The following is a 25723-nucleotide window of genomic DNA, read 5'->3' as shown; positions in this document are numbered from 1 at the left end:
GACCCACAAAGGCATCACACATTCCTCTGGATGCTGCTGCTAAATGCAAGAACAGAGATGAAGGGATAGAAATAAAATCAACAAAACTGAAATTACATCCAGAATGGAAAGTATTCCACAATCCTTACTAGGGAGTTGTTGGGAAATATACTTGAAACAAACGTATTTACCCTGTTGCAAAGCAATGAACTGCTGAGATGATTGTAAAAGTTTTCTTTAAATTAACCTCTGGGAAACTTAGGGACCTCTCCTGATGGATACTAAGTTCCCATCCCATGTACTGAACTAGAGGAAGACAAAGATGCTGAGTGTATTCCTTTGATACTGCTTCTTTTGAGTTCAATGCCAAATGCAGACACAAATTTAACCCGATCTAAAACTCAGGCAGCTCCCTTCAGCTTTACTTCTAGTTCGTCAGTTTGGTCTACACACATAGCAAAGAAGATACCTTACAGCCCTAAAGTTTTTATGGATGTTATTCTGCACCTAAGTAAATGTAAATGAAAAAAGGAGTTTTGGGGGGGGGGGGGGGATTATTTCCCAACACGCAACCGTCCAAATACGAAGAAGAACCGTTCAATGAACATTTAAACAAAGACTCGCAGACTTACCTTCTGACTCTGGCAGTCCGCTGTGGGAGTGAGGCATGCTGCTAAGAAGAAAAACAGCAATCCAGGAGGATGCATTTTCATGCTTTTACAGGCAGGACCCCTTACACAAAAGGGGTGGTGATAGCAGCTGTAATTTCTGTAAGATAACACCGCCTACTAAGAATCAGATCCAAGACAAACCAGAGGTTAAAAGTAAACAGGGAGAGAGCATTTTTGCACTGTGCTTTTTGGCTGCAAAGCCTTCAGAAATGGATCTGCTATTTCTAGTGTTATATCTGAGTCAACACAACCTTTTTCTTTCTTTCTTTCTACTCTTTTTTTAAATGCACAAGCAGAACTCCTTAGCAAAAGGTTTACTCAAAACAGGAACATCTACGGATTTCCTCTTACATATCAGTTCAAAACAGAAGGAAGGAAATCCTTAGTTTTCAACTAATTGGAATGAAAAGAGGTTAACTGTGTGCTTAACAGAAGGCAAATCCAATGGGCAAACTTAAATACCATGAATTCATGAAGGGTAAGTTAATTTCCTTTTACCACTGGTGTTAACATGTCCACAACATCTCAAAGAGAAGGTAGACCCGACCACTGCCTGTCCCAAAGTTTGCATGAGCAAAGCAACATGAGTGATGGGCTGCGCTGCAGAACAATAACGAAGCACATTGTATCCATCAATCAAGCACTTTGGGGAGGCTTTGATATTTATTTAAAGTATTTGACTTTCTCAGCAAGAAAAGCATCACATTTTGCAGGTGCTATGGCAGCGATGGCAAAATATATCATCTCCTAAACACTCTGCTGACAGCTTGATGAATCCAAGGAGCTCTTCCATAGCACTCAGAATAGGAAAGTCTCAAAACAGGATTAAAAGAAATACATGCTAACCTGAGGTACAGTCTGTAATTTATATTCTCCTTTTGAACATTACAAAGAACCAGTAACTGCTTATTAACAGATTTTACACGGCCTTTGTCTCCCTACACTGCCAAGAGAACCCACTATGCTGAGCAGTCTAAGGACTGCTTCTGTTAGCAGCAAATCCTACTGAGCAATGAGGGACCTTCTCTTTTAAAGCCATTAATAGTACATGAAGATGCCTAAATGAAATCAGGACAGGGAGTTATTCTTGTGCTTACATAAAGAATGAGAACATTAATATTCTTTTGCCCCTACGCGCACACAAAGACACACATGCTGACATGTAAGAACCGCTGTACTTACTAGTGCTGTTAGTTGTGCTTTCCTTCTTCCTTCATCCTACAGGGAGAGCCTGCATGATGAAGAGCCAGCCCTGTTATATATCCTGCACTAACAGGAAGCAGATAAGGCACACAACCATCCACTGCAACCCATGTGAGAAGTACCAGCCCACAGCTCCATACGACGACTCAGCCCCTTGTCCTGCTACAGGATAACGCAGCCCTGGGACTTTTGCTGCCCAGCTGATGCCACTGCCAAGGTCAGAGGGTGACACAGCTCTGGAAACCATCTGGTACCTGCAGATCTCTGAATTGAGGCACAGGCATCATAGCTCAGGCCAGTTCTGGAGGGATGGCAAAGTAACAAGTGGACAGTGGGGACACTCTTGTAGAGGGAATGATCAGCATGGAAGCTGTGCAGTGCTTTCTTTGCCTACAATCATGGTCCTGGACTGGCCAGGGAAACAGAGGAATGAGGCTGTTTTTCTGCTCCATGCTGCCTGCTGGGCACCCACAGCTAAAACAGGCAGCCTGGAAGGATGGTGATGCTTGCTGATGGTTTTTCCAAGAGCTGGCTGTGTGACACAGGGATTAAGTTGCCAGCATCCACATATAGCTGATAAGATTTTAAGGTGGAACTAGCTTACCCTGAGGCACCTGAAGATGCATTGGCTCCTTTAATGAATCTTCAAACAGTTTTCTAAATGGCTCAACACTGAAAATGGTATAGGGGGAAAAATGACACACAAAGATTGATTCACTGCTGCTTATCATCACTATTATCAAAGCTTTTCACTGCTGCTTATCATCACTGTATCTGACCTACTACAAGGGAACTAGGAAGGGAAGGGAGAGAAAGGCTTGGTGAAATTCCTGTCTGAATTAAATAAATCAGATTCACAGCAACATCAAAAGGTTTGCAGCCAAATTCCTTATCTGACCTGACCTCAATTAAAGGCAAGCAATACAACAGCAATACACAGGCTAAAAATGCAAACACTGAGTAGTGTCATTGTACAGCAGCAGAGCATAAACTGAAAAATCAAAAGGTCATCTGTAATCAGAAGCTGCTTTCCTGATCAAGCAGCATAAATAGCATAAATAGCATGTTTCAGCATATGAGCTGCTGTGAGAGAATGGAAACTTTGCTCATCACTGCTGCTGGATCTGGAACACCAAAATCTGCAACAACTTTGGATCTTCATGATTCTGGAAATCAGTAAGATGGTGAAGCACCAACCACCTCCAAATTAATGGGTAGCCAAGAGCCATTACTAATGCTCAGTGCACAGTGGAAAGATGCCAATGTGCTCACAGTGGCAGTTCAGTTGGTAGTGTCATTGAAGATGGAAACACCAGAATAGAAATAGCACAGGGAGCAACACTGAGCCAAACAAACACAAATTACTGCTCCATTTACACTGCTCCCACTCTTTTCTGATAGATGGATTCCTCCTAGGCAGATAAATGGATTTCCTAGGCAGATAAATGGATTTTCTCATGGATGACATCAATAAAAACTTTATGCCTTAGAGGCAAAATGCATTGGATCAATTGTTTGTATTCCACTGTTTTGTCCAACACCCTTCAAAACTGTCAATAAATAAAACCTCAGTTCCCTCACTCTTTACTTTATGAGACCAGCTCGTGCACACAGGCAACTGCACAAAGTACTTCAAATCCCCCAAGTCTCCCAAAGCAAGATCCTGAGACCTGTCAGAGAGCTCAACATCTGATTCTTTCTAAACCATCCAAAATGTACAGAAGAAATACCTAGTAGTGCATTAAAAATAAAGCCACGGGACTTGCTATGTCACTAGCAATTAAAGGAATATGTGAGACAGGAAAACCTGGGGAAAAAAACCTTCATCAAAGGGAAAATTTATAGGCAAGACTTGTAAAGATCTGATGGCAGAGCCCACAAATGGTCTTGTGCAAGCAGGGTAAAAGGCTTTCATTCACATCCTAGTCAATGTTTGATTGAAATAGGATTGTGCAAATCCAATTTTAAAACACACAGTAGGAGTTCTCAACTGTCTGCCAGTGTGTTTATCTGTGAGGTTTAGCATGTGGGCTTTTATTTGTCTTGGAAAACACAGAGGTTGATTTATCAGTGAAGTGTCTCCTGCCCACATGGCAGAAGGTGGCTGGTTTAGCAGTGTAAGTCTCAGAAACATCACCTTTAAATTCTGGCCCTGACACTGACTGCTTCAACGAAACATTAATCATTTACTTTGTGGGCTGAGTCTCCTCAGTCACCAGCAGACTGTTGGCAAGCAGCAGGGCTCAGGATTTTTCTCTCTGTCTTTTTGCTTTATGTATTGATGAAAGCTTGGGCTCTAAAGTAACTTACCTAAGACCTGGCATTTTTTCTCTGAATTGACATTCAGAGTTGAGAAGCTCCTGGCAAAAATTACTCAACCTCCTTAATGGGAAGAAAAACCAAAACAAAACAACAACAAAAAAGCCTGGATAAAGGCAAAGGATAAAACTACAAACCCTTCCAGCCTCCCTGCCTGTGTCACATGCTGCATTTTAAAATGCTGGGTCACCAGCCCTGCTCTGTGAAGTCTGTGCAGCCCTGGCCAGCTTGGGCAATTTCCTGCTATTGAAATCTTTTGTTTAAGCAATCTTTACAGAAACTACAGAGCCAAGGCAAGTGATTTACCACCCAGCCCACCTTGCCACACAGCTTCTGTGGGAGCTGACCATTTGGTTACATCCAGGAAGAGAATGGGACTCTTGTTCTGCTCTTCTGGGAAAGAACATTAAGTCCCTTTGCTCTGAATTGTCAGTGTGTAAGAAGGCTGTGAGTCTGAAGAGGTACTAGCAAAGGATTCAACAGGCCAAGCCAGAAGTGCTTGTGTGTAGTAAGAGGGTCAGCTGAATCACACTTATCCAATATACACCTCAGGGTCCTGCTGAAGAGACAAGAACACAATACTCTTTTTTTTTTTTTTTTTTTTTTAACTCTTGGTAAGTTGGAAGGAAGAGGAATTTTAAAGTTTGCTGATAAAAGCAAAACCACTGGAAGGACTGCACAGCTAGTAGAAGTTTGTTTATCTTTCTCTCTCACACACACACATGCAATGGTCCCATTCCAAGCAGACAGGTAGGGCTGTCTGAGCACAGTGTTGTCGAGTGATTCAGGAAGAAATTGTTGTGGCTGCTCACATCCTGTTAGTCCAAAACCTCAAAGGGCAGCAGTACCAGTGTCAGTACATAAATGCTGTAAGTGTGGCCTATTTCTTTCTCTTGACTCTCAGTTCCTTTACATGTTCCCCTGCAGTGAAAAGCAGCTACATATTCCCTTCTCTTGGTTTTAGTTTTGCACCTTTCCCATTTATTAAGCAGCACTCGGTGCTGGGAGAGTCAGACACTAAATTCCCCACAGACATTCACTATTACTTAGAAGTCTGGGCTGTTGAAACAGCCCCTCTCACAGCAGTAGAGTGTTTTCCCATGGAAGTGCTGCTTAACCTTCACACACTGTTATCTATAGGGGATAGAAAGGGCCTGTAATGTGCTGGACTAAAGCTATAGCCAACAGATTGCCAAGGGTTGCACTAAATGTCTGCCTGAGAACAGCAGGACAAAGGTGGGAGTTGGGATCCCTCTATCTCAGCGTTTTCAAGGACTTTAAAGATTCTAGGAGTTCTCATCATCCCCTCTCAGAGACCTTAAAGACTGAAGCACAAGGCCTTGGTGCCCAGCTTACCAACTCCAGCTGTTCCTCTTCATGCACCTGTTCAGGTGGTTTTTTTGAGTGCTGGCCACAGTCTTTCTTTAGCTTCTTCTGGGTTTAAGGAATTTCATATCCTCCACTTTTTCCACATCAATTTTTAGCTTTCCAAGTTACTAAATGCCCTTAATTATCAAGTAGACAGTAAGAAACAGAAGCCTGTAGTCTTCTCTGAGCCACAGCTTCACGCTTTTCCTTGTGTTGCTGCTTCTCTGCTTAAGGTTTGGTATGTTTGAAGATTAGCATCACAAAAGTAAGCTTTTTGATCAGAGACATCCAAGTAAGAAGCAGCAGCTTTTTGTGCTACTTCAGTTAAAAAACCCCTCCTTATCCAAGCTGACAAGAACAGGAAGTCAAGCCAGAGGGGCTGATGGAAATACATCACTGTGCAGTACATCTGCAGCCAGGCTTACCAGAGAGTGCTGTAAAAGCAGCACGGGAATGGACACAGGACAGACAGGATGCAGGTCACTGTCATTTCTTCTTGCAAAGAAAAACAGTTTAGCTCAGGTCAGCACCTCATTTACTTTCCTTCCTAATGAGGTTCATGTGTGAGTTTTTCAATTGTAATACAAGGAAAGTTTTAAAACCTTTGGCCAGATCCTTGGCAGATGACACTGAACATAAATCATTGCCCAGGACTTCTAAGAGTGGCAAATATCTACATCAGCTGCAAAGTCAGGCTATGGAAGTCTGGGATAGTTCAGGAGATACTTTCCTGACTAAGGTCTGCCCACCTGCCTGTGCATATATCTGATTGTAACTTCACCTACTCAGATATTGCCTTATTGTTGAACAGAGGTTGAAAGATGGATTGGAGTATAAAGGGATTACTAAAGAGAAAAATGCAAGGAGGGCTTTGTAGTGCTCTTGCAAAAGGAGAGGAAGAAACCAAGGCTGTTCTGTGTAACCTCAGTTGCTTACAAAGCGACTTCATTCTGGTGATTTTCTGTAAAAACTGTGGCAAGTTCTGAGAAATCTTTATGAAATGAAACAAGCAGCCATTTTATAAAGTTCAAGATGAATGATTATGCATTTTCAAGAACATCTCACTCAAATCCCTATATTTAGATCAAAAGATTACATTAAAATTAGACAATAGAGACAACAGGCTGGTGCTGAGGAGTGACAGTGCATCAAATTTTTCAGTTTAACATTGCACTTAAATGAACAGAAATGTACACCCACAAAGCTCTAACTCCAGCAGGTTCTAACACAGAGCACCCCTCCTGTGGAGACAGGCTGAGAGGGTTTGGGTTGTTCAGCCCAGAGAAAAGGCAGTTCCAGGAAGACCTCATGGCAGCCTTTTAGTGTTTAAAGGAGGCTTTTTAAAGAGGGACTTTTTATGTGGGCAGGTAGGGATATGACAAAGGGGAATGCACTTAAACTAAAAAAAGAAGAGATTTAGATGTTGGACTCTGTGATCCTTGTGGGTCCCTTCCAACTTGGCATATTCTGTGATTCTGTAGCTCTGAGAGCACCAAGGGTAAGATACTTATTGGAAGAATCCAGACACACTGCAGGACATATTGAGCATTTCATTGATCTTAAAATGTGATTGCTGCTTAGCAAGATCTCAAAGGGGAATTGCTTGTGTTTCCTGGATTAATAATCTGATCCAAAGGGACAGATTCAATGCTTTAAACAGCTGTGGACTTAAAAGAATTTCAAGTTTAATCACAGTTGTGGTTTTTTTCTGAAATAAAATATGAAAAAGAGCCCTTGCCTGCTCAAACTATGTGATAAGCAGGGGATTAGCATTGCTTACTTTCATACAAGATTCCCTGATATCCACTAGTGTATTAAAATACATTTAAACAGTTGGTTTTTACAAAGACAGAACTCATTTCTGTCTCAGGCACAAGGCATCCCCCAGGACAGGCCTTACTTATGAGACAGAAGTAAGGCTGACTTACCCAGAAGCAATGACAAGAATAACCCCTACAGGAGAGGCAGAGATGTCTACTCCTGTTGGCTCAAATCCCAGGCAGTTTCTAAGGACTCATTACAGATTCCCTTTGCATTCACTTAAAACCATAAGCCTCACAGTAAATGACCTGTTCATCTGGGAAGTTCTCAATTGCTTTTGCAAATCAGACTATTCAAGCTGCCACAGGCCCCTCCTTAAGTGTTACCATGGAGAATTATAGATAAGTGATTAACAAAATTACTTCAGAAAAAACTAGTGAAGATCTAAGCTTTCTTTTAATTATATTATCCCTAGGATTTTTAATTTAGGAATTAAGCTTAAATGAACATAAGTAACTCTGAGATTTCAGGGAATAGAAAAGCTCTGAAGTACAGGAAAATTCAGTTTTCCCCAAGCAGTACCTACTTTAACTGTCCAATCAGTCTGAGCTTAAGGGGTCAGGTTTCCTCTGCTAAACTGAGCAGAGCTGCACTCAAGTAATGCTCCTCACCTTTTTTCTTGCTTAGGGAACTCCACAGAATCCTGCAATACAATCTTGACTTTGGCTGCCTCTGTCTTTGTCATCCTTGCACTGACTGCAACATTCCTGGCTTCTGGAGTCCAAAAAGCACAGCCAAGCTCTGTTTTCTATGCAGCAGCACAGAAAAATACTCCGTGAAACCACCAAATTCCCAACTAACCACTGTGGACTTGCCTTTCTTGGAGAAAGCTCCTAACTTGTTTGGACCAGGCCCTGAGCAATCCATTAGAAGTTTGCCCTGTTTTAATGACTGTTGGACCTCCAGGTCTCTTCCAATCCAAATTTCTCTCTGTGGTTTTTAAGGGGCATCAGTTTTAAGCAGCATCAGCTGGCACAAAAGTATCCAAACTGTTCTTCCCTTCTTAATATCACTGGATACAGAACATTCTTTTTCAAAGTCTCGATATTTGTCTTCAAAATAGCGAGTATGGATTTTAGTGTCATGGGGGAGGCTAAACTTTGTTGGGCACAGTAACACTCAAATAAAAGATGACAGCTTGGAAGGCAAATCCCTGGTACCTAATGGAGAAGCAAAAATACTTGAAATAAATCCTCCTTAAATTGTGTTTAGAAGCTGCAGATCCTCAGTTTCCAGGACTCAGATGTATTTCTGGACTAACATAATCTTGCTATAGTAGAAGAAACTATTTTCTTCTTTCATCTTGCTGCATATTCCATACTTTATAACGCACTCTAGGAACATAACATGTGCTGCTGAACTGCCATATGGTACCCTGCAAACACAAGATATAAACTTGAATAAAGACAAGGCCAAGAGAAAACTGTCAAATTACACTTTATTTGTATTGACAAGATAGGCAAAAAGAAAGACTTTGTGTTCAGAGATACAAATTCATTATTTGCTGACAAAATGCTCATATACCTATGTTGGGTATTTCCAATTTGCAGATGATACTGAGGGGATCTTTACCAGGGAATTCTTTTATCCTAGGGTAAGGAAAAAGAATGCCTATGAAAATAATTTCATAAGAAAATTTTTTACCTGTTTGTGGCTCAAATTTCACTGCTAAGTTGAAGATTGGCAGCAAATAATTACATTTGGCCTCAAAGAAAAACATATGTAAAACTGTAAGATCATTAAATAATAAGCATTAGCAGCATACCCAAAATACTTCTTGTACAAAGAACATTGCACTTGAACGTACACAAGCATTTACCCTTATTTACACATTAGAATTTGTATAGAACAGCAAGACTGATATATACAGAAGAACAGTGGAAACCTTAACAGCCCCAGACGACAGTATTATCTAGTGTTGACTCCTTAATTTTTCCATACAGTTTCCCAGGATGTCTCATGATTTTTTTTTTCACTATATACTATTGCATAAAAAGTAGACTGTACAAGAAGTTCAGTCCCCAGTTAACACTTCAGAATATTTCTGTGTACTGCACTATGTATGTTCACTGCACTAGGGAGCAAGGGAGTCCAGGTCAGCTCCTCATGGAAACAAAGAACTTGACAGGTGCTGTTTACCTAAACACTGTGCTTTACCTTATAATACACACTGAAATCACCTGGCTGTGCAATAACTACCCTGTGAGTTCCAAAGGCAGTTCCCTACCACACAGGATCTCCCACTGCCTTGCAAGCAAGGAAATTAATTTCTCCCTGCTTTCTGCACTTGGGATAAAAATGTACCACTGGATCTCTCTGTTTTTGCTGCCTTCTTGTTTAGTATTTCCACTTGGGACACTAGCAGCTTCTCCAAAGTGATCCAGTGTTAAATTCTGCATCAGATCCTGATCCTGAACATCATCAAACACAAATGTAAGGGCCTGTGGATATGTCTGATAACCCATAAGTACTCTGTCTAAATCCCGGATTCGTCGTCCATCTGCAAGCTGATACTTATCTCTCTTTGGTGGTTCCTTGGCAAAGTCAGGTAGTGGGTAACTGATATAATCTTCATCAAAGAGGAACAAATCAGAGCTGGTCAGTATAAGTGTTTTAGGTTGAAGTGAACTAGTGTTTTGAGCAGATCCTTCACCGTGATTTACTTGGAATGCCAACACATACAGAAGGATGTTGAGGGATGGAAGATTAGTCAAACCATCCATCTTCTCTGCCACTAGAAAAGCAAGGTCCCCAATTTCCTCTTCATTTGGATAAATAAATTTTACTCTGCTAGAGTGAATCAATTCGTAATTCTCCATTTTTCCTGCAAGAAACATACATTATTATATTTTAGTATTATATAATACTTCCTTAATGTATCAGGACAAGCAATAACCTTTGACAGAAGAATTCAAGTTTTGTATCTATTCATATGTGCTTTTGCTCATGTACAATATTTGAATAATTATATTTGGATTGCAAATCTCTACTGGAGTCTTTTTTGCATTATCAACATACTTTTCTGCAAATTTCTAACCACACAATTAGTTCAGGTGATGGCAGAAGTTAAAGGAAACACAGCTGGAGTCTCGAATCAAAGATTATCCACCTCCATACCAAGTGACCTCCTCTGCCTCCTTCCCACTCCCCGGTTCTGAACTCACTGAAAGCATTATCAGATCACCGAATACAGAGTCCCCGCTTTCAAGTTTTTCCACTTTTAATCACTAGAGTTTAGATGAAGCCTCAAGTCTGATGCCCAAATAACTCATGACATGTAGGAAGGACCACTCACCTGTGTTTTTACTCCCAAATTCAGAGTAGAAGTCTTTGTCTACTGGCTCAGGTGAAGGTGTGCGTGCAAGCAAAGACAGAACTGCCATAAGCTGCTGGATGAAGGTGTGAGTGTTGTAGCTGTCCCTTGTCAGGCAGGTGACAATGTGATCTGCAGAATGGCCTGAGGAGAACACAGAATACAATCCACTCACAAATCCATACGTGGCATTATCATTTTTTGAATCAACATGCAGCTGTCATCAGAAATGATTTCTTGCAAGGATTATTTCTCCTGAAAACATGCTTCATTATTCAGAAATCTTTGAAATCCTTGGAAACAGCAATACAATCCTTACAAAGCCCTTAAAAATACATAATATAATTACTCTTCATTTAAAATACGATGTACACTTATGGTTCAACTACAGCTCTAGGGAATTCAAGAAAAAGAAGCCACAAAATCATACACTCTTCCATCTCACTAATAAAGACAGGAATCCATCTAACAGAAGACTAAAACAAAGCAGGACTGGAAAAACTTCAAAGCACAAGATTTACTCACCAGTAATGCGGAAGTATTGGTCAAACAGGCCAACATTGACTGACTGCAGGTCATTAAGTTTTAGCACAAAGCAGCAAGAGAGGTGGAAAGAACTGTTTTCGCAATCTGAGTTCTCTTTGTTCCAAAAATCTGTTTTAAAAGTATACATATAATGAAAATGTAAAAAAAAATTATTCTGCCCATAAACTTAATTTTTATCTTAAAATCCTATACTTACCTCACACTTGAAGAAAGAAATTAAGAAGAAAGTGGGTACAGTGGTTAATCATTTCTCAAGCAATAAATACACCTGAATCTCCTTGTTAGCAGCATTTCTTGAAGCAGCTGTCACATACCAGAGTTAAATCAGCAGATGCATTAACAATCCACTTGAACTGAATGCACACCCTGAAGGTCACTACTGCCCACTTACCATTTTGGTTATTAAGAGGCCTTTAGCTGCCTAGGTGATGGTAGGGACTGTGAAATGACAACAAAACATGGATATAGTGGCAGCTGGAAAGGTCTGTCTGAGAAGCAGACGTGACTCAAGGCCCTGGTTTTTCAAGTCTTACGCAAATACTTTGCACACAGTAAATTTTGCCACTGTACCCCTCAACTAGGAGGTCCCAAGTAAGATTACTGACCAAAACTGGTACTTCAGTTGAAGACAAACACACAGACAGGGATTAAATTTGTAACCTTATTAAAAATAACTCTTTTACCTGACTGGTGCTCATCAGCATGAACAAAAGAATCATCCAACAGAAAGTAAATAGCTTTTGTTGAGAGAAGAACACAAGCCATCACTTCCACATTGGGAGTCTTGTAAAACAGAACTGAAGACCACATAAGATGTCTCAACTCTTCATTTTCCACCTGGGATGTAAATTTTATTTCATAAATCACTTTCGCACTTTGATATTTCAGATACTTTCATCATCTTAGAGGCAACTTTAGACTACAAGAGAAACAACTTCAAAATCTGAAGCATCTGAACATGCAAAGAGCAGAATTTCACCTTAAAGCTGCTAAATGAGGCCACAATTACAGCCACTGAAAATATCTTGTGTTTAAATAAGAAAATTATTTTTCTGTTGTGGGTTAATTATTCTTTTTTTTTTCTGACCAAAACTAGAAAACTCAAAAATATCTCATGTATAAAAAAGACTTTTTAAAACAGACACTGCCAACAAAACTTTAATCAGAGGAGCAGTGGCTTCCCAAGCCTCAAAAAGTCTACTGGGATGCTACTGAGGGGTTGGATTTAAAGATCCTCAAGAGAGGACAGAAGCACAGGTGCTGTTCCAACCAGGCACCTTCCCAGCTTCTATCTTGATGAGCTTACTGTGAACCCTCAAATGTCACCTGCTTTCTTTATCAGCTCCTCCTGATGTAAAAAGAGAAGCACAACTTGTAACTGTGCTTACTTAAACTTTGGAAGGGAGATAAGGGAATAAAAAATGTCTCTATTTCTCAAGCTTTTCAACTCATGTATGTACTCAGACCTCAATGATTTATCACCCAAAAAGCCACAACATAAATTTAAAGTAAGATTTGTACTTTTAAATTTGATGGTCACACAGACTATAAATACGTTTTTCAGAAATTAGGTTTATCTGTCCTTGTTTCTGGAGTACCTACAGCCATGAACATGTACTGCAGTCATGCACCATATTACAGAAACAAGTCAGAATATTTATGTTTCACTCCTCATAGTTTCATTCCTTTTCCCACTCTAAAGAAAAAAAGAGGAACATTCTTGGAGCAATCATGTCTTCAAGACATACACCAATGTACTCTCCTGTTCTGCATCACAGATCCTGAGGGCAAAATATGCCTGGCAGGGTCCCAATCACTGTGGCAGGGAACCCAAAAGGGAGTAACACAAACAGATTTTTGATCAAAACACTCCCAGGTTTCGCAGAGCTCAACGCTTGTGGCTAAGTTTGATCAGGGAAGTTCTTTTTTAAAATACTGTGCAGCACAGATAGTTCACAAGGCATCTTTTTATACACCTGGGCGAAGGCACAATACCTCTGCAATGTTGCCATGGAAAAACTCAACTAGGGCACTTCCTTTCAGCCCAGCCACATACTGCAGAGACACTGAGACATGGAGGTGAACAGGGATCTGGTTATCTTCTGTTATCTTCTGCACAAGAAACTCAGATGGATATAAAGATGACAGTGTCAGATGAGGCTTGCAAAAACTAGAAGAGATCCAGAAAACACATACAAAATGTAAGGAACTACAGAGCTTTTCCGCATGAGAATTAATATTTATATTTTGTTCAAAAATTAAAGCCAGGCAACTTCCATTTTTAACAGTTTAAATTATTTATCTTGAGCATAGCTGTCAACCTGCCACAACCTCAGCATGCAGGCACGTGGAATAGGAAGTTTCCTTTCATAAGAAATTACATTTTATGTTGCAAAACCAAAACAGAAATAAAAAAAGGCAGACAGGTACAGTGTAGAATAGCCATCCACACATACTTCAGACTAGCAGAATGCAGAAGCATTTAATCAGTACTACAGTCCAAACCCAATCACAATGACAGCTGCAAACACACTGGTTAAGCCACACCAAGCACTGTGCAAGAGCCATTTTACAGGAATTATTACCTTGCTGACTGACTGTGCCTGTTTGCCTCCACAACGTGATTTCTTACAACATCAGATTTGCTCGAAGTTTTGAAAATAATAATAGTCTTAACATCCTGCAGGAGTGTCCTTAAAAGACTGTAGATTCTTAGGAAGTGGAATTTCTCATGAGGTAGAACAAACACTGCTGTAACAAATCTGTATCCAACGAGCAACTCCAGCACGTGTCCATCCAAAAATGAACCCTTCTGCTGGATGGAACCATGAGCTGGATGCAGCACTAGTGATGCTAATGGAATTCTGTTCAGCTTAAATACACTTCCCAACTCTTCTGTGCCTACCCATTTACCTGGTAGTAAACTGAAATCCACCTTTACTATGTACAAATGCTGGGGTGTTAGAAATATCCAACATGGATGGATCACACAGGGACCCTGCTCAGAGGATTTATACACTGAAGAATAAAGTGCAGAACACAAAATATTTTTTGACCATTCTCTGCTATTGCCAGCTGACTCTGGTTGATGCAAGATTTCCTGAACATTGGTTTTATTCCCACCAACAAGGTATGTTGGGAAACAACCTTTTATTTCAACATCTTCTGCTGAAATGCAATTCAATTCCATAAGCTGACAGAGGAATTCTTGGAGGTTTGCTTTTCCACAGTACAATGTGGAGCTTGGTAACACTGATGTGTGGCGTTGAGAGCAACAAGCGTGTAAACAGGAATAAAAGTCTTGAAGATTCTGGGAGTCTGAAACAACAAACAAGCAGTTGTCACTGTTTTTCAGCTTCAGAGCTAAACAGATTTCTGGCAGGAGAAAGCCAAATTCTGTTAGATCAGTGTATGGCAAACACAGCATTAATTTCAAGGCAGAAGGGATGTGCTGGCAGTTTCCTCTCAATTCCTGGTGAGGAATCTCAAACACAGCTAGCATATCATCAGTCAGAACCAAACAGGAAGCAAACTGCCTGAGTCCTTTATGAATGTGGATAGAAAAACTCCAGAGAATTTTGACTATGTCAACACACTCCACTGCTGTGCTGTCCGATGACTGAGGATCTGAAGCAGTGCTGAACTCAAAAGTTTGATCTCCTTCGTGAAGTCCCATTTCAAAATATCCATCTTCCTTGTCTGTGGTAGTGGAATTACCTGGAGAGCTTCCTTTATTCTCTGTGAGGGAGGGGGGAGATTTCTGCACAGTCTGCACTATGGAGGCAGAAAGGTGCTGGATAAAGTCCTGGTTTGTGGCAGTGTAGGACATACAGTTAAAAGGCAGGATGACGGTGTCACAGGGGTCAGGCACCGCACAGGGTTCTTCCTCTGAATGCTCCAAGCTTCAAAAGAGAGAAGAAGCCTCAGTAAGTACAAACTTGAGCTTAAAAACAGCCATGGCTGCTACAATTCATGGTGCTGTTTCTCAGATCTTTGAGGTTTACTCTTGTTAACACTGTTAAATCAGTGTACTTTTGTAAAACATCTCTTTGTACTGCACACAGTCATTGATTTTAAAAGCTGGTAGTGTATAATTCCATAGAAAGTAAAAACTAAAATGGTTAAGTCATCTTCCCTTTCCCACTCCCAGTAAGCACATCCTTATTAGCTAAAGGACTATGCAGTACAGCTATTGCTGGTTTTGAAACTGCCAGCTGCATTCCAGGGTTCAAAGATTAAGAACACCATAAAATTGATTTTGATTCCAAAATCCAGAGGCAGAATACAATGAAAGAGACTGTTTTGCCTTAAAGGCTGGGTTTAAGAAAACAGCACCCACTGTTATTACACAAAAGCTAACAAGGATTTAAACTAGAACTTATTTATCTAGCTTACCACATCTGATGACCACTTCCATACTCTTTGCATGAATCCAATAGACAGGCAGGTGCCTAAGGAAAAGAAAATAATATCACAAAGCTGTCAACTACTTAGACTTCAGCACACATGAAGAGCAAAGTTAATGCAGGCTCACACTTTTTAAAGCTGGCCAGCTTGCTGCAAAATCCTGTTGTACTGGCCAGCTGAACAGCCATCCTTTCAGGATCCAGAAACACTGTTTGCTTTAGGTTGGGCATTCAATTAAGGCAGAAAAAGAATGAACTTTGCTGCTGACTTGAGAACAAATTCAATCTGTGACTCACAGACATTTCAGCACACTACAAATTTTTACTGATTTAGGGTAAAATGAGGCAAAAAGGTAAAGGAACTTGACAAAGATCAACTAAACTGGTAGCACAGGAGAAGATATCCTCAAGTCTTGCTGTCTCATTCCTTGAAAGAGTGCTTCCAATACAACAAATGAAATTACAAAACAGAAGTTATCAAACAGGAGGAGATTGGAGAAGACAAATTAAGGCCATTGTCTAATGACAGGGAGAAGGTTCTTCCACTCTATCAGTAAGAGAATCATCTTCCAAAAACTGGTATTGTAATAAGATGACAGAATTCTTATACTCAGTATATAAATGGCTGTTAAATGATGTGATACCAATACTGGGTAAACATCTCAAAGCCATGACATGTGGCAACAGTCCTCTGCAACTCTGGTAAACTTGGATTATGCTTTTAATTTATAAGCTGAACCAAAACTCCTTGACTCAAATTTGGGGCTGTCTCCTTTTCCATTAGCTCTGACAACAAAAAAACTCCTTTGCTATGGATTACTACAATAACCTAAGTTTAACACAAAAAATAAGTTTGCAAAAGCTGTTAAAAATACCATAATTACCTGATTTTTACAACTGGAGTCTGGTATTTCAAAGCATCTCTGGGGAATTGTATGGTCTGTAGGAGTCAAACAACTGGATTGCAAAAAACTGCTGGCTAGGACTGTTTCTTCACAAATTATTTCTAGAACAAATATAAAGAGCTCTTTAAATCACTGACATAAAACCAAAATGAATGTCTAATAGTATCCTGCCAAACAAGTGGAATTAAATTTGTATAGTCAAGATCTAATCATAAATCATTAAAACTAAAGGATAACTTCACACAATAGCCAGGACAAAAAAGCAGGCAGAATTTTAGTTTACTTACTGAAGTAACTTTAGGTGAACTGAGAGTTGCATTAAAAGATTGCTAAAGCTCATTTTTCAAGCTAACAATCAATTTAAATCTCAACATCTGGTTTAAGAAATCTTCACATGATTCAGTTTTAACAGAATTAGTCTGTTGCCAGGCTGGCAAAAACACAGCATAGCCCTCTATGTGAACTTTGTACGTGCTCTCAAATTTCTGTAGCTTCAAGAGAACAAGTATAATATCTGTGTACAACCTTCACACTCAGATCCTCTGGTCCCTCAAATGCCATTTGAGATATCTCACCTTATTTGGAACCTTTTTCAAGGATTCAAAGCTGAATTACCACTAAAAACTAATCCTGAGTGCATATAAGCCAACATCCTCAGGGACATTTGACTTTTTGCCTGTTTGACATTCACAGCATCGCCCTGACACAACAGAGCAAATCAATTTTCAGTATTGCCACTGAGCCAGCCAGCTCTGGGATTTAAATATGCAAAGAAACAGCAAAGTTACAGTGTGGATATGGTGTCTGGCTGGAGCATAAAAACTCCTGCATGTATCTTTCTGGCTGGATGGTAAAGTTCAGCAGATCACATCAAACCATCTCACGGTCAGAGGAAACACAAGAGGTATTTATTATTTGAACAAAATACTGTGTTAGCAAGAAGGAAACGCAAACTGACAGGAAAAACAGAACATGACAAGCATTATTTTTGGTTTTTTCTGTTTCCTATATAAATATTTAATCTTTTTCCATAAGCCATTTGCCAGTGACATTGAATATGAATAATATGTTACGGAAACAGATGGTGTCTAGAAAATGCAGAGAAAACAATTCATAGAAACAGCACATCAGGAAATTAATTCCATTATTCATGATTTAACAGTGAAACTACTTGCCTAGCACATCTCTATTTTTTAAAATAGATTTCTCAAAATCAGTATTTTGAAAACAACCCTTGATAGTAGATACATAGAAAATAATCCATTTTTATTGTTAAAACTGAGAAATAGCTTGCCACAGTCTCTGTTTTCCCACTATTTATAAAAGCCTTTCCAAAAATTCTACTGAAGAAAGCTTATGGGAAAGGACCACAGTAAATAAGCCTTAGATCTTATATAGTCTCTCTATAAAACTCATAAGTTCTTCAGAAAGTTCTGTATTTTCTTTTCTCCAAAGACTCATTTGGTCCTAAACATTTATTGTAATAGAAAAAGACAATTGATGAATAACTTAAGCAGTTCCAGTGGTTGCTGACATGCATTTTTACAGCAGGTCCTGTGTAAAACTGCAGGTTGTTACACAGTTAAAGGATTGAGACAGTTTGTCAAATGCTTAATACTTTAAAGCAAGCATTGACTTCATTTTGGAAAAACTGGCATTTTATCTGCAGATCAAAAGTGATCTAAAAAGACTACAAAAGGAAAGTACGTGAATAGCAACCAGCTCTGCATCGAGGTTTCAGTCCCTTAAATCAAATGCTGTCAGAGCAATTCCATTTTTCTAGAGTGAACTAAGAAAGCTCTACTGATTCTGCAGAAGTTACAGCAATGGATCTTTTTCAGTGATCAAGCTTTTCAGGGATGTTTCTCTCCCTCATCCACCAATCCACTGATTTACTGGCAAGAGGAAGCTCTGCCACGCCGAATAATTGAGAATAAAATGCCTGCTCTTTTAAACGGCTACAAAGTCTTCTCTCACTGTGCATATCCTACTGCACTTTAGCTTTTCAATCAGACAAACCAAATCCAAGAAGTATCTATCTCTTATCAGTTACAAATGAACATTCACATTAAGTCAGTCTTACAGCCTCCTGCAAAAAAGGAAAGTTAAGCCATTCTTCTAAATTCTGAATGCAACCACTCTTCTGAGTTCCTAATGCAACAGGCATGTTTATTTGAAACACACAGTAAAAATACTTTCAGGTAAGGTCAGCAGGTACTGTAGAGCACAACTGATGTGCTAAAATCACCACCTCAGCTAGAACATGAATCCCACAACTGTCTTTTACTCATCTCCTTTTTCTACCTTCCTTCTGGTGTGACAGAAACGCAGCTCTTCCAAAAAGCAATAACGGAGGACATGCTGCTTGAGCTCACATTTTGCAGACCAAGAAGCAATTTTAAAATATGTCTGTGTATGCCACGGTTTTACATTATGGCATGTATCCAAAACCAGAAAAGATACCTATTTTTCTGCAGGTGAGTTCTCCAGGATGACACAAAAGAAGCCCTGCATCCAAAATTCCACTCCAGTTAATTAACACTACAGGGAACAACAGGTCAGTTCTGCTCAGTCACATACACACAACTTTCACTTTCAAAGCCAACACTACCAGGTCTTTCTGCTGGTCTTGATAAGCCCTATATCCATGCACATAATATTCATGTATATCAATGCAGCTTAGAAAAGCAGAACCAAGAGGCTCAGCCCAGCAGCACGATACATACATGATTACCTTGGCTGGAGCTGACAGGACGAGGCAGAGAGGGAGAGGAAGGACGAACAGTAAGAGAAGAACAGTTTGATTTGGAGCTGGCAGCAGTGAGCCTGGAGTCCTCACTGATCTAATAAAGAAAGTATGCAGCAATTAAAGAAAAAACCTCAACACACAGGACACATCAGATCCTGAACTAAAATAAGTCTACCCAAGCTTTCTCAGTTTTAGCAAAAAGAAAATTAGTGCCAGCTTTTTTTTATTTTTGGGGTGGGGTTGGTCACCTCCTCTAAGTTTCAATTTTCACACTAAGTGGAATTCCACTAAGAATTCATTTAGAAAAATGTCATTCTGATCACTGACTAGTCACTGCATTGACAGAACTGGCAGTTTCACAAGCTAAAAGGACAAAAACAGGATTTCCACATTGTAGGGATAGAACCTGTTCTGTCCATAAATTTATTACCAAAACAGGACCAACCAACTACACAGCACACAGCCACACACCAGAGAAGGCAAGGAGAATTCAGATTTCTGATTCTCTCCCACTGTTAAATACCCACAAGAAGGAAGTTTGGGAAAGTCATTTCAGTACTCTACAACACAAGCAGTAAAATCACAGCTCTGCCATACTTGTATGAGATGTAAAATATGACTGTTTAAGGTCAAATGCAAATTCATTGTGTACACCATTAAGTCTTTTTATCTTTTCCTCCCACTTCCTCTCTCCCAAGCCAGCATAAAAAGGAAGTTCAGATAACTACCAAAACTGCATTGAAAACTAAATAGGAAAAAGAGACAATCTTAAAAGTTCATAACACAATAAAGCACAAAAAGCATGAAAACTTCAATGCTAAGGAAAGTTTAGTGAATTCTGCTTACATCTAATTTATGCAAGTATTTTTGTAAGCTTCTTTTGTATACAGCACATTCCATTTCTCTCACAGCACCAAACTCACCTTTTTATCAGAATTGCTCAGTTTGTATTTCACCTCCTTTGCTTTTTGTATAGCTTTCAGAACTTCCACTGTGTCTAGTTCCTTTTCTGTGGTAACAATGTTATCCAAACAAACCTAAAAAAATAGTTAAAACATCTAAAAGTATTGAAAACAAGGCACCTCATTCCACTTACTAATGGAATAATTAAAAATTACTTTTGCTTACTGCAAACTATGCACATCTTTATAACCATTACACAAAAACAATTACCACATTAGACTTTGCTCCAACATGATGAATCTAATGCAAACTCAGGAATGTTTGGTAAGCTTAATATCCTTCTAGCACAGCTGTGTTTCAGTATTAACACACTGTTACCTGATGAAGGCAGGGTAAACTTTCATTCAGATCCAGGAGCACAGTTGAATAATATTAATATGGTTTAATTCTCTAAAGATCTTCTCCAACACATGCTAAAAACTTACCAGTCTTTTAGAACATTTGCACTACTTTCCTCACTAGGCTATAAAAAAGACTTTTCCAAACTGTAGTTTTTAAGGTGGAGCAGCACCCTGGCTCACCTCTGAGGCCCTGTCTCCAAACTGAGCAAGTACTTTGGTCCGGTAATCAGGGATGATGCTCAAAGGATTGCTGGATAACATCACCTTCTCCAAGCACGGGAGGTTTCCAATGTTCTTCACTTCATCAATCTGAAAGTATGGGAATAAAAGGGTGAATACAGACTGGTCAAAGGAAAATGAGCATGTAGACTGAGCATTACTTGCACAGATCACATCCACACAATAACCAGCAAAAACTGCTACAGCCACTTCTATTTATTTGCAGTTTCACCCACAGCAAGAAGTGGCTTGTGATCTAACACACAATTCCACACTGAAAGGCAACAGTTACCTGTTCTACTTTGTTGTTGCTTAGATCCAAGTTGACTAATGAGTACAGTTTGTTAAGACCACACAGCCTTTCCAGCTGATTTCCTGCTAAATTCAGAGTTTTGATGTTTCCCAGTTTTGTGTGAACACCTTCCAGAGATGTAAGTTTGTTGTAGGATAAGTCCAGGTGAACAAGGTTGTACAGATGCTACAACAGCACAGAAAATCCATGTCACATGCCAATTAAAATTGAACAATTGCAAAGATGCTGTATTATGGCTTGCTCATCTTTTTGTGCAAGTGTTCTCATGCTGGACACTACATAGCATGAAAAACACACCATGAAACTGTACATTACACAGGTTCAAGCTTGTAGAAAGAAAACTTCCTCAGCCGCATTTTTACCAACCTGGCAGTGAATTAAATTAAGAACTAAATGTTGTATGTCAATATTGGCAAAGCAATTAAAATATCCAGAGCATGTAAGAAATGCACCATTAAAAAAGTACTTGATGTTATGAAGAATAAGCAGTTTGGGCTTAAACTGTTCTCCATGAAGATGAACAACAAAATTCTGAAGCATGAAAATCTGTGTTCTAAGGTCTCTGGCATTTGGGGTGTGTGTGGAAATATCACTTTCAAAAGCATTTACCTGTAAGTTTTCTACCAGAGACACCCCATTGTGACTCAAATCCAGGAACTCAATCTTTGGGATTAATTTCTAGAGGAGAAAAAATACATGTGTTAAATGCACTTCAGCCTATATATCAAGCCATACCTCCTTCACTATCTGCTGACCAACAAGCAAAGGAAAGGTATTATCTAATATAGTCTCTCTTCTCAGCTTTTGGCATTTAAAAAACATTCTGTATGACCTAGTGCAACAAAGAGTTAAATCTTGTTTTTAAGAAAACCAGGTTACTCTGAGGGGCAGGGTTAAGTTTTAACTTGAATGAATAAAATTCTAAGTAGTCTATAGCTTTTAATAGTAAAAGCATGTTTCAAAAAGTCAGTATATAGAAATGTTGCTTACAGAGCACAAAATTACAAACTTTTCTCCTTTAGCAAAGGAAATATCAAAGTTTTTCTAGACCGGATCTCCTCAGCACTAAGCTAACCAACACAAAGTGCAACTGAAAATCTTGCAGAAAAAAAGATAAAGAGAGCAAATGCAAAATTCCTGCTGTCTATAATGTGCCACAATCAGTCATACTCTTTCCACAAAGAAAAATTATTTCTTACCACTGAATCATCAATTTCAGAGATGCTATTGTGACTCATATCCAAAGTTGTTAAAGTTCTCCATGTTGGGATAATTGCTGTCACTGGACAACTTGAAGTTGCATCCTCTGGCTCCCAATGATCAAACTCAGAGGCCTCAGGCACCAGGATTTCCTGTTTAAGACAAGCACACCAATGCAAGGCTCACATCTTCAGTGGAAGCTCATGGTTGTGGAAACAATCCCAACAACCTTACGTAAGTAAGCATCAAAAATGTCCCTGTGAAGGGACACATCCAAACACCTCCTTCACTTAAATCTGAGGTTCTGTAAGGTTAGCAAACCCTTACAGTTCCATGGTTTTAAAAACAGGACCTGCAAGAGGCAGTAAAGAAAACTACAAGGACTCCAAATGGATATTTCCACACTGTGCATGTTGGCTTTTCATATGTTTTGAACACTCACCAGAAGTAGGAACTCACTCTTACCTTCATTGATGTTGCTGAAAATCGAACACTCAGTGTGGCCAGAGCATGTTTGGATGAAGTCAGCCCTTTGATAAGCTTTCCCCCACAATGACTGATCTATTAAAAAAAAAAAAAACACATTACAAAGTCAGAAAAGCTGGAACAGACAAATGAGACATGAAAGAGGCAGTTAAAAGCTTCAACAGCCAATTCTCCAGCTATTTGGAAAGCAGTCACAGCACTCCCTTAAAATCTCCTGAGATTATCAGGTCAGAAATACATTTGGCAAAGCTAAAGCAAGAAATCAGAGACATAACTACAGAAAACTTAAATTCAAACATATATTTGAACAAAGCTTCTCCATTGACTTTCTACCTGTTCCACATATTCTTCAAGGTGAAACTACCCAGGCAGTTTAATGGGTTACAGCATTTTACTGTTACCAAAAAAAAAGAAGTATCTCAAGCTCTGGCTCTACCTGCAGACATATCTGGGTGTCATATGTCCTTTTTATCATAAAGAAAAAAAATCACTTAAGGAGTGAGGACACTAACCTAAGCATTTAACACACTAGTGAGCTAATTACACAGACTAAATTTAAGATTACAGACTTTTTTTCTGTAGCTCATTTTGAAGCAGTGTTAGTGAAAAGCTGCTACAGCCTCTGACCAGCAGACAGGTCCTTCCCTGCCCTCAGTCACACACCTTGTGCAACCATGTGAGCTGGCACATTTGCTTGTGTGCCAGGGAAACCACACTGCACTCACAGAGCTCCTGCCATTCTTGGCAAAGTTCTTTCAGAATTACCACCATTCATTTTTGGACAGAGCTTACTATAGGATGAAAATGTCAGTCCAGTGCCAGTCAATCCAAAGCTTTTCATGGATGTACAATTTCAAAAGTCTTTAAGATCTAAACCCTTTTTTCCCCACACTCATGCTCACAGGAAAGGGGAAATACCCTCTCTGCCTTGTTAGACTCTCCCACTCTACAGTCCATTGTAGTTTCTTTTCCACATTAAAATGTCAATAATCACTGACTTCAGAAATCTACTTAAGTTCTTAACCAACTCAGTCTCCTATCAATGAGACAAAAGAATTCACGTACTAGAAAAGGTGCAGCATCCACCAAAAGTGGACAGAATATAGACTGCATGACAAATTCTCTCTCTGGAAAGACTTGAAGTGCTTGAAGTATTTCTTAAATTACTCATTGAACAACTACTAGAAACCCTGATATTCACACTGAAAGCAGAGCAATGAAAAGGTTCTGCAAATTGTCAAGCAAGCAGCACTACACCCAAAAGTGCACTTTCACAGGCAAACTTAATGTCAGGACATTTTCACAAATGAAAAGTATATTTTCCAAATGAAAAGTACTTTGTAATAAACCTTGTAACATAACTTTGTTATAACCCATTGGTTAAATCTTCAAGGTAATGGAAAGCCAATTGGGTTTAGGTTTTGTGTATATACTGGAAATCACTTTTTTTAACAACACACACAGTACAAGCTATTATTCTAAACATTTAAATTTGACATCCTTATTGCAAAAAAAACATTGCTTCACAAATGAAACAGTCCTTCTAAACTATGCACTTCCCAATTCTAGCAGCAAAACAAAGCACAGAATGACGAATTGTGAGATATGTGCAGCAGACCTGGCATTTACAGACCCTCTGTGAAATTATGAGCAGTATCTCAAGTCATACCTCTATTTGATAAAGCGATTTGAAAATAGACAGATCAAAAGGCAAGAGATGCTCCTGAATGTTACTGGTCCCAAAAGGTCCCCCTGTTCCAGTGACCTGCCATTTAAGACATTTAAGAACAGAGTTAGTGCACATAATCCAACTTGTCCACATTTCAGAGTCTTACACAGCCAATAGCACAAAGCAGCTTGGAAAGACAGTCAAAGTTCCAAGCAATTTTTCAAGTATAGAATGATTCATGACACTTGCAAATTAACTCTTCAGGAAAAAAAGGCATTAGTTGTTCCAGTTAAATGCACTGAACTTGAAGTGCCACCTTGTGATTGCAGTCTGTAGCACACAAAAAACAATTCCATAAAAGCAAGGCTGACCAAGGCTTCATTCTCAGCTGACAAACCCAGAGCTGCATTCACTGAAAACAACTTCTTGAAACACGTGAACCCTCCAAGTCAGCACTGCCTTCAATTCCACTACAAGGGATGAAGATCAAGGTACTGACAAGATGGGTTTGAAGAAAACATTAGCCACATCATGTCAGCAGCCTAACAAACAGGTGGTTTCATTTATGTTTGGCGTGAATATAATTTTGGGAGAAAATTCTAAGGTTTTTCTCTGATCTTGTGTGTCTTACAAGCTCTGAATGTGCCCACTCACAAGCATTCAGAAGGGCTAGAAATCCTCCAGATGGAGATTTTTCTAAACAATAAGCTCTTCTCCAGCCAGAAAATCCTCCCTTTAGATGATTCCATACAGAGGATGGCAAAGGCAACTGAAGAGCCACAGGAACACCAGTACAGCTGTGGTTTTGCCTTCACAACTTCCCAAGTGCTCCAGAGAAGCTTCCCCTGATCCACCACTTGGTTTCAGCTTTGAACACACCACACACTTAAAAAGTAGCTCTTCATGTAATAAAATGGCTAAAAAGAGTTTGAGTCATAGCAAGCAGTGTTTAAAAAAAAATTAGGGAAAGTCTTTTCAGTTCACTTATTTGGCAAAAAAAAAAAAAAATCAAGTTGACTCCAGACAAAAATCTGTTCTGAGGCCATTTTACATTTAATCTGAAATGGTACTTTAGCTAGAAACTCAGGGCCATCTCATCTATGAAACTGAGGCTTTTTTTAGTGTTTTGTTTTTAACTTTCAGATGCAGTTAAAGTGAGAAAGGGGACAAGACTTACATAAATACACATATGCATGTGTATACATATACACTGGCCTGCCCATGGTGTCTGCAAAGAAAGGTTGGAGAGAGT

The 25723-nt window shown here is 39.4% G+C and overlaps 2 protein-coding genes across 7 annotated transcripts in view; both read right to left on the bottom strand.

Moving 5' to 3' along the window:
- STAB1 (stabilin 1) overlaps window positions 1-8688 on the bottom strand; it is a 60356-nt gene extending 51668 nt beyond the window's left edge. The window contains exons 1-2 of one of the 4 annotated variants that reach the window (XM_064667795.1): window positions 7973-8688; window positions 612-747 (exon numbers count right to left, since the gene is read on the bottom strand). In XM_064667795.1, the coding sequence (XP_064523865.1) occupies window positions 612-747; window positions 7973-8046 (210 nt within the window). In that variant the 5' untranslated portion in view covers window positions 8047-8688. Of the gene's footprint in view, window positions 1-611; window positions 748-1832 lie in introns of all 4 variants that reach the window. The other 3 variants (XM_064667794.1, XM_064667796.1, XM_064667798.1) reach the window with 3 other exon arrangements.
- Window positions 8689-8782: 94 nt separating this feature from the next.
- The window catches only part of NISCH (nischarin), a 28889-nt gene continuing 11948 nt past the window's right edge, over window positions 8783-25723 (bottom strand). The window contains exons 6-21 of one of the 3 annotated variants that reach the window (XR_010433503.1): window positions 24472-24567; window positions 22782-22877; window positions 22316-22468; window positions 21726-21794; window positions 21096-21281; window positions 20765-20893; window positions 20204-20317; window positions 19258-19374; window positions 16511-16632; window positions 15616-15671; window positions 13806-15122; window positions 13216-13390; window positions 11904-12057; window positions 11200-11328; window positions 10657-10818; window positions 8783-10185 (exon numbers count right to left, since the gene is read on the bottom strand). Coding sequence is in view for 1 of the 3 variants with exons in the window: in XM_064667820.1 (XP_064523890.1) it covers window positions 9557-10185; window positions 10657-10818; window positions 11200-11328; window positions 11904-12057; window positions 13216-13390; window positions 13806-15122; window positions 15616-15671; window positions 16511-16632; window positions 19266-19374; window positions 20204-20317; window positions 20765-20893; window positions 21096-21281; window positions 21726-21794; window positions 22316-22468; window positions 22782-22877; window positions 24472-24567 (3696 nt within the window). In the remaining 2 variants the exon portion in view is untranslated. The remainder of the gene's footprint in view (window positions 10186-10656; window positions 10819-11199; window positions 11329-11903; window positions 12058-13215; window positions 13391-13805; window positions 15123-15615; window positions 15672-16510; window positions 16633-19257; window positions 19375-20203; window positions 20318-20764; window positions 20894-21095; window positions 21282-21725; window positions 21795-22315; window positions 22469-22781; window positions 22878-24471; window positions 24568-25723) is intronic. The other 2 variants (XM_064667820.1, XR_010433504.1) reach the window with 2 other exon arrangements.

Source organism: Pseudopipra pipra, chromosome 11 (genome assembly GCF_036250125.1).
Source record: "Pseudopipra pipra isolate bDixPip1 chromosome 11, bDixPip1.hap1, whole genome shotgun sequence".
Lineage (NCBI taxonomy): Eukaryota > Metazoa > Chordata > Aves > Passeriformes > Pipridae > Pseudopipra > Pseudopipra pipra.
Note: the sequence above shows the minus strand (reverse complement) of the source record. Positions and strands in the feature narration are given on the sequence as shown.